The sequence below is a fragment of the Dermacentor variabilis genome, chromosome 11 (genome assembly GCF_050947875.1).
Source record: "Dermacentor variabilis isolate Ectoservices chromosome 11, ASM5094787v1, whole genome shotgun sequence".
Classification (NCBI taxonomy): domain Eukaryota; kingdom Metazoa; phylum Arthropoda; class Arachnida; order Ixodida; family Ixodidae; genus Dermacentor; species Dermacentor variabilis.
In genome coordinates, this window is record NC_134578.1 from 8,799,072 (window position 1) to 8,815,285 (window position 16,214).

At 44.8% G+C, this 16,214-nt stretch overlaps 1 protein-coding gene across 2 annotated transcripts in view; it reads right to left on the reverse strand.

Moving 5' to 3' along the window:
* The window catches only part of ArfGAP3 (ADP-ribosylation factor GTPase activating protein 3), a 36,160-nt gene that overhangs the window by 13,185 nt on the left and 6,761 nt on the right, over positions 1 to 16,214 (reverse strand). For both annotated transcript variants that reach the window (XM_075674786.1, XM_075674787.1), the window contains exons 3-7: positions 15,541 to 15,672; positions 12,719 to 12,994; positions 9,920 to 10,105; positions 5,564 to 5,880; positions 3,253 to 3,373 (exon numbers count right to left, since the gene is read on the reverse strand). In XM_075674786.1, the coding sequence (XP_075530901.1) occupies positions 3,253 to 3,373; positions 5,564 to 5,880; positions 9,920 to 10,105; positions 12,719 to 12,994; positions 15,541 to 15,672 (1,032 nt within the window). The remainder of the gene's footprint in view (positions 1 to 3,252; positions 3,374 to 5,563; positions 5,881 to 9,919; positions 10,106 to 12,718; positions 12,995 to 15,540; positions 15,673 to 16,214) is intronic.

Below are 16,214 nucleotides of genomic sequence, written 5' to 3' on the forward strand. Positions count from 1 at the left end.
GTCTGACCGCCGCCGTGGTCAGTTGCTTCGCAGCTGCTGGGGACTGAGGGCCAGGGTTTGATTGTTGTGTTCATATAGGAGGTTGTGTCCAAGTACTGCACCAGGGTGGCCAATCCTGCTCTGGTGAGGGAGTGCTTTACCGGTTCTGGTCACCGGGATCAGGCCACACTCCAGGCCTGTTTATGCAATTTTATCAACACGCGGATTTTTTTTTAATCCGGTGGAAAATTGCATGGCACCGGGATTCGAACCACAGACCTCTTGCACGCGAGGCGGGTGTTCTACCTCTACGCCACCGCTGCACCTAAGCTATCTGATAACGCCACCCAATTCTCTACTGTCCTCAACTGTGTTTCGCTTCTCTTCGCACCCAGGCTGTTGCTCTAATCAACCAACATGTTGTCCTTTCTACACAATACATGACCTGCCCAACTCAACTTAAATATGAAATAAATTTTGCAGTTTTACGTGTCAAAACCATGACCTGATCTCATTGTGAGGCATACCGTTATGCAGGACTCCAGATTAATTTCGACCACTAAGGGAACTTTAATGAACACCAAATGCACAGTACATATGTGTTTTCTTTTTGCCCCCATCAAAATGCAGCCAGTGCGACTGAGAATCCTCACATAAACCATGACCTGGTGCTTAGCAATGCAACGCCATAGCTGTTAAGCCACCATGGCATATACTCAATATAACTCAAGTTCTTCCCAATAACCTTCTAAAATGCAATACCTAATATCCAGGTGTGTTTTCTCTTTAGTCATGCAATCTCTTTATTGATACGTCTGTCCTTTTCCATTCAAATGTTCAATAGCCTGGTTCTTAGCTCCTTTGAAAGCTTTTTTTCGTTGTCCTCCGTGCTTCAGTTGTACATATTTGGAGTGGCAGAATAAAATTTTTTTTTGACAAGCACATTGGAAGTTCTTGCAGACAGAAAGGGAGGAAAGCCTTCCCTCAGGTGATTTTATGCAGTGTCAAGACATAAAAGACAATCACTTATGCTGCACTAGGTATAAGGCCTTCAATTCACTTAAGCCCCTGCCATCATGGGGCGTCATACTGAAATCACTAGCAGACAATCTGGTGCTAGCATCTAGCTGCTGCCAGTGTAGCATTTCATCCAGCATGCGAATGGTGCACAGTACATGGATTTTTCTAAACTTCATCCCTTTGACTTCAAACATCAAACAACCTTCTACCTTCTTGATTTAACCCGATACCTTTGAACCTCGCTATAACAGGACTGCATCCGACACAAAAATTCCTTAGTTATATCCTATATTCATTATAAGCATATATTCATTACATGCTGATACCAGCGAGAAACATTCTAGGTTTACTTCATTATATCTGTGCTAACTATATCAAGGTCAAACTGTATTGTTCTGTCAAATTTGCTGTATGGCAATGATTAACCGTATACAGTAGAATCTGAATTATATGAAATATGAATGGCGCAAAACATTTATACCACCTGAAATTTATATCACCCAAAAACGTAAAAAGAAGAAATAAAGAAATGAAGGGGGACGCGGCAAAATTCCCACTCAAAATCGCTCAAAATTTCATATTTGTTAAATGTTCTTTTCTGAAACTCTAAGACCTTCTTTTATCTTATGGCAAAATATGCTGCAGAATTTGAGAAAACTGCACCTTTTTTGGTATGTTCGTCTTCAAAATCAGGAAGAAAATCAGGCTTCAGGAGGTGCTATCGCACCGTTGATCATGCGAGCGTGGCTTTCCAGTTAGTTACCCAGCGCGGGCCCGCCCATCTTGGTATTGCCGTAAACATAAGATAGCCGCAGTACTGTCCAATTCTTCATGCAGAGATAAACGTAACAAAAGTGAGCGGGAAAAGGGAAAGCTGGCTTCACAATACCTTACGGCAGTCACGTGGCTCACAGACAGCGCTCTTACTGGCTAACACGAATTTTAATCACTGGCACGGTTGTTTCACGCACATTTTGGCTGCAGAGAGCTGCACACTTTGCATGTTCTGGGGCCAACATTTCAAGGTCTGCCTGGTTATCTGGTGTTTCTTTCGTTGCTGCATCCTAGCTGCTGCTTGATGGTGATAAGTACATGATCTGTGCAAGATCAAGGACTCTGTTTTCTTTGCAGCGGCAAAGCTACTTTGTATTGTGCGATCCGATGGGCGCAAAGGTAGAAAAGTTTAGAATTGTCATCGGGTGCAGAAGACAATGGAACGCGTGGTATGGGCATGGAATACTGAGATAAGGCTTCTCATGGAAGGGAATGCCGCTGATCTTGCTGGCAAGGCAAGATCAGGTCACGTGTGATTGCTGGCTCCAGATAAAGTTGCAATGTGTCTGAAAATGGCCAAGTTGCATGATACTGCGCAAACCAAAAACTTTTTTCCTTTTTCTTCGTTCTCTCTCTCTCTCTCTCTCTTTCTATATATATATATATATATATATCTTTTCTTGAAGGGGCGGCGGAAACGCCAGTGGAATCAAGGCAAAGTGATGTAAGTCACCCTGGCAACCGTAATGTGATGGGTGCATCGGCATGGCTGCTCTGCCGGCCTTAAAACGGCTGGTCTAGCACTATCAGTGCATCGGGGTATCCTCACGAGCTCTACCAGGTATCGCGCGGTGGTTCAATTGTCCGTATCATCCACCATGGCACAAAAGGCAGTTCGCCAAATTCGAAACTTAGCATGTTGTAAGGTAATGGACTCGGGCCAGGACTTCTGGAAAATTCGTATCGGGCGCAATTGCATCACTGAGATTCTACTGTATTGCCACCATCATATTGTTTTCAGAAAATTACAAAAAATATGAGCTCTACAACATATCTAAAACAGTCATCCATAATGAGTGCACTGCTCCAAACCTAGTGACACGCATACTGAAAAGATGATGGAATGCAGCAGTTGTCAACGTTAAACACTCCACTGCTGTAAGAAATTGTGCAACTGGCATGCGACACGCACGAACCACAAAGAATGATAAAGGAAGCTGCAGTTTGCTTTCTTACTGAAGCCAAGGCAAACTGTAGACAAATTCATGCACATCATCTATCACTCTAACCTCCTTGACCATTCCCACGATGGCTGAGTAACTGCAGTGCTACATTTCCCTCAGGTAATTTTGGTAGGAAATTCTATGGGTGCCGTAATAAAAAGCCCTTTGTCCCACTCAGCATGCCATGACAGAAACAAAAAGCAAACATATAGGCCTAGCAAAAAACGAAGCACATCACAATAGAACAGGAACTTACATCAGAGTCTGCAGAGCCATGAAAGAACTGGTCAGATGAGATTGCCTTGGCATTGCCAAACTTCTTGCGGGCTTCATCAGTTGCCGGTCCTTGTTGAACCACATGCCGACTGCGGCCAGAACTGTCGGAGTCAACAGCGAGGTCGCATTCAATAACAGGGTACTGTGATTAAGAAGAAACCTATGAACTTTAATATTTCTGCGATTCTCGCAGACACAACACTAGGGGGGAATTGAACTGATATCTGGGGTTTTACATCCACGATTTCATTATGAGGGACGCCATAGTGAGGAACTTCGGATTACTTTTGACCACCAGGGGATCTTTAATATGACCCCAATACACGGGAGATGGGCGTTTTTGCATTGTGCCCCGATCGAAATGCAGCCGCCGTGGCCAGGATATGATCCCACGACCTCATGCTTACAGTGCAACACCATAGCCGCAATGCCACCGCAGCAGGTAACACTGAGCGACTGGGGGGGAGAAGGCAGCCCAATATGATAAGCAAAACACAGTTTTCAAATTGCAGCGACTTTTCCAGCAAAGTTGCTGTTGCAAACTTCACCTGCTTCACAAACCTCTGAATAAACTTTCTTAAAGCAGGTACTACTTTGATGCCCATTCACAATCAGAAGGCTTCTGAGGGTATGGTTGTGGATTAACGAGCAAAACTTCTTTGGGAACAATTTATTTTTCATAGAACTTCAAGCCCAGATTCATAAACATTATCAAAATATTTGGGAGTTAGTAACTAGGCATTTATCACAATTGAGAAAGACAAAGAGACATGCACAGAACAGCAGAGAATGACTAAACTGTGTCCCATAAGTTATGGTCCCATGCTGTTGCTATTTTCCATAGATTTCGCCACCATGTACCACCGAAGCACCGTGTATAGTAAGAGTGGCACACACAAAAGAGTCACTGACGCCAAGAAAAGCCCCAACATAAAGGAAGCTCCATGTTGCCTCCTAGGCGCACTGTTTCTTTTTGTCTGGGCGGAGCATGCGCTCGTAAAACCTGATGTGTGTTCACTACCGCAATATAAAAAAAAAGTCTCCTCCTGTGTTTTTTTCCTTTGGCGCCGTCTCAGGTTTTCTGAGCCCATGCGCCACAGCGTCTGCTTTTTCGCCTTGTCATCTGCTAGCCTACCGTTCTGGCTGTTCCGAAGGATACACAGAAATCTAAGAATCCCATGATTTCGTAATATTAATTCATAGTACTAAGGTGTTGGTAACATGACAGGGAAACTGAATAATTATTGTCATTCTGAAAAGTTTGGTATTCTGAAGTTCATAGTACTGAAGTATTTTTGCATTGAAACTATAAGCAGTCAGCAAGGTATTTTTGAAAAGTTAGTTAATGTGGTTATCGTAGTCACAAGGCTTTACTATATCCACTGCAAGTTGGTTGTTGTGCAACATGTTCACAAAAGCTTGTGTATAGTAAAGGCATCTGCACTCATCTCTAGGCAGTTCTAGAATTGCATACAGTACCTAACACATGTTAAATGCAAGAAATGCAAGCACTCTGGGGGACCTTACAGTGCAAACATCTCTTGAAGACTTACTTTAACAGCCATGAACACAAACATAAATAAAACATTAACACACAGGTTGCAATACTATGGTGCTTCGTACCAAACTTGTCAAATCTAAGGCAATCCATTAGTGCACCTCCTGGCATTTCCATAGCAACATGTCTCTTCAGGTTTATGAACAGCATAATCATATAAACGTATCAGAAATGGTGTCCTCCAGATGTTCATGACTTGCAATTCAGGTGAGCTGAGAGGAAGCGAAAGCCTAATTTGCCATTTACCGACGATCAATGATGGTGGGAGCACGGCCGTTGGGACAATTCACATTGAAGCACGAGCCATTAGTGCCGCCATGTTCGACAATGCAATTTCTTAAACAGTGCGCATGTTAAAACTCGCCAAATAATGTAGGTTAACATAGCACATGTAAGCTGCAGAAAGCCAACAGCTCATGGAGCAAGTGCAGTGAAGATAACGCTTTCTTCTTTTACAGGTCGTTTCAAAAGTTTATGACATGCAGGTTCTGCGAAAAATTCAAATGTCAGCCCAGTTTTAGCTTACAGCCATTCAAACAGTACAATACTAAGCTGGTAATGTACACTTGTACACGTAGCACGTTTGAAATTCAGGCTGCATGCCCATGTTCAGAAAATATTCTGCTTCTCAAATCCTGCACCATGTACACTTCTGACCCTGCCTGCATGCGTGTTCACATTTGCTTAAAACACTACATTTTAAATTGTCCAGTGTCCCTTTGCAAAGCCTCACCTTTCGTCTCTGTCTGGAGAAGTGGTGACAGTGTCCCAGGAGGAAAGTGACGATGGGACTGGCCGTGAGGAGGGCCCATCATCGAACAGGCTGTCACCAGCGCTGCTGCCGTAGCCACCACCTCGCGAGCCACCAGAAGAGAAGAAGCCTGTGCCACTCAGAAAATCGTGGCTTGATCGGTCTCCGCCAGCGGTCTGAGGCGTCTCTTGTGCGATGGTGCGCATGTCTGCGAGTGCCGAGTGCGATACTGCGGCACGGCCGCTGCCACCCAGGCCCATGCCTAGTCGCTCCATCTGCTGTGCCTTGCGAGGATCGACCTGGTTGAAGGGGATCACAATCAGTATCACATCATCATCAGCTAACTTACGTACACTGCAAGATGAACGCATCCACCAAGACTTCCAATTACTTATATCTTGAATTAGCTCATTTCCTACTATGCTTGCGATTTCATCCCACCGCCTATTCCTCAGCCGTTTTTTACTGCTTTCCTCTTTTCTTGGAACTGTCATTTTGTTATTGTAACAGACCACCGATTATCTGCTGTAGACTTTACATAACCTGCCTAATTTCCACTTCTACCTTTTAATCTCAGCTAAAATGTGATCTACCCATCTTTGATCTCTTTTTATACTGTTGTGTTCCTAGCTCTATATGTTAATATTATTTTTCATTCCATCACCCATTGCCAGTGGTTATCTTTTTCCAGTTTTGTGGTTTCTTCAATTAAAAAGGATGTGCATCTAAACATTCATTGAGTATTCTAACACTTTCAGCGTCACCACTGCTAATTTATGTTGACTTTCGGCCTAGTCGGTAAAGCATCTTTTTCTAGTGCTTAGAGCAGAAACTTGAGACACACAGAAGCGCTTGTGTTTGTCTCAACTTCCGTCCATTTTGTCCCAAGTTTCTGTGCTGAACACTACAAAAAGATGCTAATTTAGCACACTTTGGTGAATAAGTTGATGCCAGTCACCCTACAACATTGAGAAGATGATATTTCTGCACAGCTCAGTTGTCTGACGGTTGAGCTAACCCACACACTAAAGGAAGAAAGAGGGAAAAAAAAAAATTTCCCTACACCCACAATCCAGACTGGCAAGTCCACCTCCTCCAAAAAATCATGCATGTCGCCTTACACATTCATGCAAACACTGTAAGGCCTCGTTAATTCAAATTTCACAGGACTAACAAAAATGTCAGAACTAACCGGATGTCGAATGATCGAGGGCATCAAGAAAACAATAAACAAATGCTTACTTTGTCAACAAGCTTTTATTTAATGAATAAACCAGCAAATATTGTATTTCCTCAAAAGCAGTGCGGAAGCTGCATTTCTTGTCACCTCGTGACTTATTAGCAGTCGCAGCAGTGAAGACCTCACCCCTTCTTTTGTTGCGTGGCCACGATGCGCGTCTTCCATCTAAGATACGCTTTTCACTACTGCAAGCACATCCTCGATTATTTTTCACCAGTGAGCTGGTCACCAACAGATAGTCCGTTTATTGCAATGTAGCTGGTGCTCTTCATCCTCGACAGCACTGCACTGAGTCAAAGCGAAAATACTGTCTTCTGCAACCACTGCGAACGAAACCGCCGCCGCTATCAACACAACATGGACGGCGATCTTGCAGTTCTGAAGGCACACAGCCGGTCGACGCATGCATCGAGTAAAAACAAAACTACCGTTTGCTGCAACAACTATGGACAAAACCCCGTTCTCTATCGGCATTGTCATACATGGCAACTACATAGTCTTGAAGGCATGTGGCTGATGCGCACCCTGAGTCAAAACAAAAGTACCATTTGCCGCAACCGTTGCGGACGAAGCCGCTCTCGCTATCAACACCACCATGGATGGCGACTACACAATTATGAAGGCACGCGGCCAACGTGGTGTTGTGCGTGGCGGTAACTGCAAGAATAAGGGCTTTAAAGACACAAATAGGGACGAAGTGTTCCGATGCTGCTGTCATTTACCGTATTTACACGATTGTAAGTCGACCCCTTTTTTAAAATTTGAAAGTCTGAAGTTGGGGGGTCGACTTACAATCGAAACCAAAACATGGCCCGCCAAAAAAAAAGCGATACCAACGAAAGCTACAACGTAGTTACAATTTTATGTTTGCTCTATGGCCCTACCCGTATCTTTTCGCTATCCCGCGTGTTTGTTCGCTTTTCGGAAGGGTTTTTCAACATTTTTGAAAGTCTTACAGTGCATGCAACACTCATGGGGGGGTGTCGATAGTTGATGAAGCGCCGCTGTTCCCATTTGCGGCGGCACCCTCAGAACGGCGGCGCTTGCGGGGAGTATCGGTAGTTCATGGAAGAGCAGACACCGCTCGCGGGTTTCTCTTTCTCTGTTTAAAGGCATTCGTATTGGTTTGACCAACTTCTTGACGCGCTCCACTTGACTGCCGGCTACGTGCTACTTCTATGCTTCCCCAGTCGTCATGAGTGCTGCAGGCCCACTAATCTTTCGGCACTCGTTCACAGCAGCGTTCAAGAGAGCTGCCATCCTTTACGCCGAAGAAACAAATCACTGCGCAGCGGAGCCGCAATGTCGATGTTTCTAAATGGGTGGTGCGAGAGTGGCGACTGCAGCGAAGCGAAATTTTCACCCTGTGGCGGCAAGTGAGAAATTTCCCACGTGCCGAAATCTGGACGCTTTCCGGAGCTGTAGGCTAAGCTTGCGGCGTACGTCGCTGAAATGCGTGATCGGTCCCTGCCATTGAAGTGCGACGTGGTCATGAAACAAGCCCGGACCTTCGCCTTAATTTTATGGTTCTGCTCCGCCGTGAGTACAAAGAGTGGCTGGCGGCAGAAGACTGCGAAATTACGCCAACCGGACCTGTCAAAAGAGCCTCCCTGACGGCTGCGTGTGGTTGGGTGCATTTGGCGTGGGCTGCTGTTCTGCAAGATGTCCTGGTGCGGTCGTTTGCCAAATTTGAAATTTCACTGGACCACGACGCGCTGTGGGACCGCAGCAACGATGACGATGGCAGCACTAGTGAAGACGAGTAGTCCAGTGACCATGTCGGCTACTAATAAATTTTCGTTATTGAATGCGCCCTCGGGATTTTTTTTTTTTTTCCGGTCAAGCGATATGGGGGGGTCGACTTACATTCGAGTCGACTTACAATCGTGTAAATACGGTACATACAATTTCCACTGATGACCATGGAGATGCGGGCTCCACCGCTAGCACCATTTTTGCTCTTTTGCGTTGCACATTTGTGCTGCTCCACACTCACTGAACTCTGAGAGTTGTCAGAATGAACCAATGTGCGGCCAAATATGTCTGAATTAAAGTTAGTTTGATTGCATTAAAGGGGGATGCCGCCCTTGAAAAACGAGAAATTGCAAAAAAGTCGAGTTTTGAAAAACAATATTTTTGGGTTGTATGTTTCATAAACTACCTGTTCTGTAATTATCAGTACCTAATTCAATGGCAAAGTAAAAAAAAAATGCTACTTTTGAGGCCACCACGGCCCACAAAACATGCGCAAATGCCGAAATGAAGTCAAACTTTCTGCGCGCCATTCCCGGCACATGCGGCCTGCCCGCGCCATCTTGGTGTCGTTTTGACCGTGAATTTTTTGTCTCGGTTTTGCCGCTTTGCAAAATGGTATCGTCGGCGCAGTTGAGGTGCTAATGGCGTTTTCCAGCGATGCAATGTGGAGCGCTGATTGGCTGGAGCAGCGCATTTAAATCCCGCGGGCTAAAGCGCACCTGCCATTGGCTGCTGCGCGGGCGGCGGCGGCGGCGGCAGCTGCTTTCTTCGGTGCCGCACCCGCCACGCCCACTGCGCTCCCGTCGTTGTTGCCCCTTGCTCCGCCGCCTTAATAGACGTCTGCTTGTGAGCTGCTCATCGCCTTGCACTATGTTTTAGATTATTTTCTCAGCTCTCTCTTTTTTTTTCAATAGTTCTTTATTGCAAGCCATGCCGGCAACGAAGCCCAAGACAGTGCAGATGTTCGGCAGGCAGAAGCGCAATAGGCGACTTGTACGAGCATCGAACTTCTGATCTTTAGCAGTGAGTGCCGACTTTGTAGACACTTGCAGCGGTGGAATTGCGCTGTCGGCTGTCGCCAGTCGAGAATCCGACACATTGAGCCGCAAGGAGCCTGGAGCCGCAAGAGCTAATTAGAAGATCCGTAGGAGCTTTCTAATAAAATATATGTGTTAAACTTTAAGGCCTGTTTTCTCAGAACGGATTTCTCAGAACAGACAATGCATATACCTGCCGGGACCAGAGGACGAGCCCGAATTATCTGATTTTTCAAATTAATGGGGGTAGAATTAACAAGGTTTTACTGTGTGGCATTATGCTACTTATGGATCATTAACACTCACCTGCTTGTTGCGTATGTCCTTGTCCAGGTCTCTGTAAGCCAGCCGCATCGAGGCCAGCTGTCTTGCAGCCTCCTCTGCATCCACACTCGAAGCTGCCTGATTGGCACTGGCTTGGCTCGCACTGGCAGCACGCATCTCATCCGCCTTCTGTGCTTCACGCTCAATGTCCTGAAAGTTGGCGCTGACCTGCACATGCGCAGCATACAGAGCTTAAATTTACCCATTGGCAGAAACAGACCTTTTCAACAAGGCTGCTTGGACGTTGACATAGTGCCCTCTTGATCACTGTTCAGTCACATGAGCCCTCGTTCAAAGGCACTGCAGAAACAGCATGTGCACTGTGTACTCACGTACAACAGTTCAGCAAAGAAATGCTCTCTCCTCCCAATAAATAAGTCTGTAGGCGTTGCATACATTGCACCCTACAGTGACGGCTCCATCAGAGTAACGGCCACTAATCTCAAAGGCCATGCCTTTGCATACTGTGTGGGGATGCGCGACTTTCACGCGTCCCCTGACATGTTGTTTTCTCGCACGGTGCGTATCCTGTAATCCGGCTTCGCCGCGAGGCCTGGCGCCCGCGGCGGTCGGAGTGGTTGAGGCGCAGTACGAGAGAGGGCGCGAGTGTTGCGCTGCTAACGCCGCCGTCAGGCGGGGTTACTTGGGCGCCGAAAGACAAGGCGCTTCCTCTTTGGTTCGGGACAGCAAGCAGTGCGGACATGCCGCGCGTGCGCCAATCCAAGCTTCTGCGAGACTGTCTCGCATGGCCGTACACGCGAATGACCAGGCGTTGGTATCCAGCATGGGCGAACATATTCGCTCGCTATCCGGTCGCGGTGAGTCGGACTTCTAGATTTGTTGCGCGCCCATCGGCATGTTTTGTGGATAGCAACTCGGCTAGCAGGCATTGATCTATGAAAGGTGCAATAAATGCCCTTGTGATTGTTTGCACTACTGTGTTGTCGTTCCTTTGTCCCAAGAGCACGGGAGGAGAATCCCACAACCGCAAGCACCAGAAGTGATTGCAGGTGCTGCAAGTGACATTATGGCCATCATTTTTAGCAGCAGTTATAGAAAATGAGCAAACATCAGGCCAGCCAAAGGAACACTGTGACCCCCTCCTTCAAACACGCATAGAACAAGCGAAATCTGCTGGACAGTATGACAGCATGGACAGAGAAAAGAAAATGCCAGTACAGCAGCCTGAAAATAAACTTTAAAACAAAGTTCACCCGCACAAAAGACAGCAGTACAATAGCTTCAAAAGCATGTTTTTACAACTTCCCCCCACAATCCTAATTAAAAGTGTTTCTTACCCATCAGAATTAAGTTATATTTTAAAGCAATAGTGTTAAGGGCCCCCTGTCACAGAAAATCCAATGTCAGCCCAGTGCCGGCGTCCCCGTAAGAGAAAATTCCCGTATTTATTTAGGTATATGTATATGTCCCACCTTGCCATATGACATGCGGTATATGCGGGTTATATTCCCACATCACTCTATCCCCAAAGTTGCTCGTACCTTGTCTTACATTCTTGACGAAGTTATTCCTTGGAACTTTGAGCCCGACAGCCCACAAACAAATGTCATGAAAGAGAATACCGACAGTGCATGCCTCATATGGTAAATCTCAGATCGAAATATTAAAATTGCAAAACAATAACAGAAATCTGAAAATGATGCAAGTTTTTTGGCGCGACTGTGCACAACCTCCGGGATCGGCCCACTCAAGAGGCCGATTTTCTACCAGAAAGCTTGCTTTCGTGCCGCCAGCGTTTGCAGGTAAACATTATGGTTACATAAGCTGCAGTTGCGGGGAAGAGTGAGAAGCAGTCAGGGATCCCTCTGAATGCTATCGCATTCCACATATAAAGGCAAAGCTTAAGCGTCCTCCACTTTTTTTATGTTGCATCTCATGTAAATATCATTAAGTCAGGCTGAAGCTAACATAGCAAATGTCTGCCATTCGGTAGTGCATTTCATCAAACACAGCAACCTGTTATTGCATAAAAATAGAGCCTCAGTAGCACTCACATAAAAGCAGTCCATTCCAGATCACTTGTTTCCTGAGTGCAAGGGCTAGAATTCTCTATAAACCCAATGCTCTAAATACCAGTCATGCTGGCAAGCAAGTTTCACTTCCCTTCTAGCCTTTGTCCATGTCTTCTTTCACATGGAATTATGGTCACCTGCTCACGGAGGAGCCAGTGATCGACCTTCCCTTCAAGTGCCGATGGTCAGTGATTTGCAGCCATCATTATCTGAGCTTGTCAGGTGGCATTCTCTCTGTGTGTGGATGCGTATGTGCTCCTTTGTTTTAATATTACATGCTTGTGCTTAGGTGCGATTATTTCATGTTTGTCATGAGTACAATAGCGTAAGACAAGATGAGGACTAGAAAGAAAACAGAAAGGGTGCTAAAGTATATGCACATTAAGGCACACGTGTTTACCTCATACCTCCTACTTATCCATTTCCCTCTCTGCCTCCCATTCTTGGCCGCAGTAAAGCTTAGGTGTTGATTTCAACTAGAAGAGCAAAGTTCAGACTTGAAGACCGTAAGAAATGAGGACAGCACAGTTCACCTTACGATGAATGTAGTGCTGTTTCACCTCATGCTGGACATCTGTTCACTATAAGGTGAGACATGAAGGTCAGGATCTCCCTCACCTTCTCTTTGCTCATACAATAAATATTACTGCTACAAAGAATTTCCTGCTCTACATCCTCACCACAGACACACTGAAGCTAAAGGAGGCAGTTAAATGAGATACCATCTTTAAACCCTAAAAAAAAATACCTTCTGTGCTCCAAGGCCCTTTCCTGGCTTCCGCTGGGGCTTCCGAGCCGAAGAAGATGAGGGCGTTGAAGAGCCAACGAGGGCCGAGCCAGCCAGGGATGGAGTCACCTGGATGGGCTCAGTTGGTGGTGGCTGGAACAAGGCACCCGGCTCGCACATCTGCTGTTGGGCACTGCTTGCCTGGGCCGCCAAGGCTTCCTCGTGCTCTCGGAAGAAGTCATGCTCCTCCTTGGAGTCGGGGCTTTCTGGTGCATTCTCATGGTGATCCATCAGAGGCTGCCACAAGTAATGTTTGTTTGTCTGTTCATTCACACAAACGCCGACTTGGCTGACTCCAAAACGCACAACACTACCAGAGTTGTGAACTGTATGTACATAGCGTGGACTCTCTTTAAACAGAACCTCAAGGGACCAGGGAAATTGGTTCCGTTTATCAGGAGTTCCATTCACTGATAGACAAAGCTGAATACAATTGCATGAATACAAAACCAACCAACCGTGAGGATGGTGTTCCGTTTAAGAGGCGGTTCTGTTTAAGCGATTTCTGTTTATCAAGATTCCACGGTATGCTATATATGAATTAAAATCAAGTGATATGACACAAAAATGATAAACAATATGAATGGACGAAGCAGGTCATAATAATTTCAAATGTCATCAAACATAGGCGATGCATGAAAGACACTCTGGATGCAAATGCAATGCCTGTAGAGTTTTGTACGTTTGACATGCTTGCCACTGCCTAAGGTATGTTGTATAGACCTCAAGTGCACAAATGACACAAACTCTTGCATTTCTTGGGTGGAGGATTGATCACTCGTTAGGAAAATGAAGACCAAACATTTCTTGCCTATTGCAACTAAACCACAGAGCCAGCATGTCAGTGTGACATTATAGATTTCAAACTATTTCGGCCATTTTTGCAATGAGAATTGTCAAAACTTGCTAGTTAGAGTTGCTGGTTCTTTAACAAAGTACGGACACAAAATTCTCTTTCTCTTTTGTTTTACACAGCTGCTGACTCCATAACGATGGTATGAAGCTTCAATTGCTCAAATGGGAAACAAACCATGAATTGTATCTTTTATTGCAACCAATTCAAAACACCCATCAAATGTACTGCAGCTGGAAGCTGTTAATAAGACACCCTCAACAAGTAACAAAAATCGAAGGTTGCGGCCACTTGATATCATGGACACACGGGTGGGGCTGTCATAGCCACCCCACCGTGATCGTCTTGCCAAAACACGCCATAGCGGGAAAAGAGGGGAGAAGGGCACAGCAGCAGAGCAGCCTGCCATGTGTGTGTGTGTGTGCGTGCATGCGCGTGTGTGTGTGTGTGTGTACATTCATTACTATGTAGCCATGCTTTATTGTTTTTCTTGTTTTATGTTCAAAGATTATTAGCAGTTTGTAAAAACGCCATAAAACGTGTGTGTGTGTACATTCATTACTATGTAGCCATGCTTTATTGTTTTTCTCGTTTTATGTTCAAAGATTATTAGCCGTTTGTAAATTAGTTTTGTTGCACTGTCGGATTGTGCACTGTTGTTACGTAATCATTATATACTCCTATTCAATTACTGTAATATTCATACTTTCATGTGTATTTCAACATAGAATTATTCTTGATCATTTCTGTGTGATCTTCAACTACCAGATGTTTCATTATTTACTTCAAATATGTTATTTGTATTTTCACGCTGTTCTTACCTTCGTTGCTAATTCTATATTCTATATATTTATACATGTTATAACAGGAGGTCCCCCTGACAGTTTTTACTTTGGGACCTCCTTCTGTATTACATTTCCTTTGTAATTGTAATAATGTCTAATAATAATAACATTGATTGATTGATTGGTTGATTGATTGGTTGATTTATTTATTTATTTATTTATTTATTTATTGACACTACCTCCAATTTGCGTGACGTAACAAGGCACTGTTATCAGCACAATTTACACAAGACTGCTCTGATTGTAGCACATATTTCTAACTAAAACTTAAATTAAATTCTGGGATTTTGCATGCCAAAACTACAACATGATTATATGCCGTAGTGGGGGCTCTGGATTAATTTTGACCACCTGGTTTTCTTTAATGTGCACCCAATGCATGGTACAGAGGCATTCCTGCATTTCACCTCCATCGAAATGCGGCTGTCATGGCCAAGATTAAATCCCACACCCTCGGGCTTAGTAGCGCAACTTTTTAAATTGGTTGCATTAAATGAGCACATTAATAATTTTTTCTGCATTCCAGGAATTTTGATACCTTACCGGTGTGACTGAGTTGGCAGCTATTTATTAAAGCATAAAAAGCTAGATACAAATTTTTTCTACCACCACTTCATTAAGAATGTAATGTGCAGTCATATTTAATGTGAGCTGCAACACAGTGCCAATGGTCAAAGGGGCCCCATGGCTTCACGGCGGCACCAACATACATATATAAGAGAACTAAACACCATTCCCATAACTGGTATTTATTTATTAGACCAATCTTTAGTACGTAGCCGCTGCCGGGCCATCCAGGAGCCCCTTCAACCAAGGATGCTGTGTTGCAGCGCTTCCTTATACACACTTAACTAGCCACAAGACGATACTGTCAAAGACAAACTCACAAGGAGACAATGCAAAAACTTGCAAAGTAAATTTGCCAGATGTTTTGATTTTCGCCATCTTTTTCGGCCTGCCGGCCCTATGATTGCCTCAAGATTGACCTTTCTTTTGGTATTTCAGAACTGCAGTTTAACCATCCAAATTATCATTGCCGTTTAGTGCCCCTTTAATTAAGCACAGAGAGAAACAGCAGTACACACATTGGTCCCGTAGATGCGCATCGCCGTGGCAGCCTGCTGGTGGAGCTTCTCCCGGTAGAGTTGTGCAGCACGGCTGTTGTACTTCTGCTGCGCATCTGAGCTGGTACAGCTGTGTTGCTGGAAGAATGACACCTGCACACATGACCAAGTGAGAGTCAGTGGCTGATACACATGCACAATGTGGGCAATGTAGCCGGGACATAAGGAAAACTGTGAATATCAGCGTGGAACTAAAAGGAGTTTCACAAAGACCATACTTCTGAATACAGCAAACACATAGGTAACATTAAGTGGATGACAGGGTAGAAGTATATATTACAAAGACACATATAAAATCAATAAATTAATGGTACATTCAATTAAAGTGCTGAATGTCAACTAACCAAGCTGAAATGAGTTGAGAAGTATGTTTATGGTGAGCAAAGCCATGGAGTGGTTTCCTGGCTGGACGCATAGGACTAATCTTTGAAGGTATGGTGCAAACTTGGGCTTGAGAATAAGGGGTTAAACCTTCATAGGCCCATGCTTGTTGTTACCGACGCTGATGCATGCAAGGATTCACTGGCTGGACAGTGATGTGTCCCGTGTGCTACTGAATGGAGAACACACTTAAACTGAAGGCAGCAACCAGAGCGACATAAAGGAACATCTGAAAACATGTACAATTTCCAACA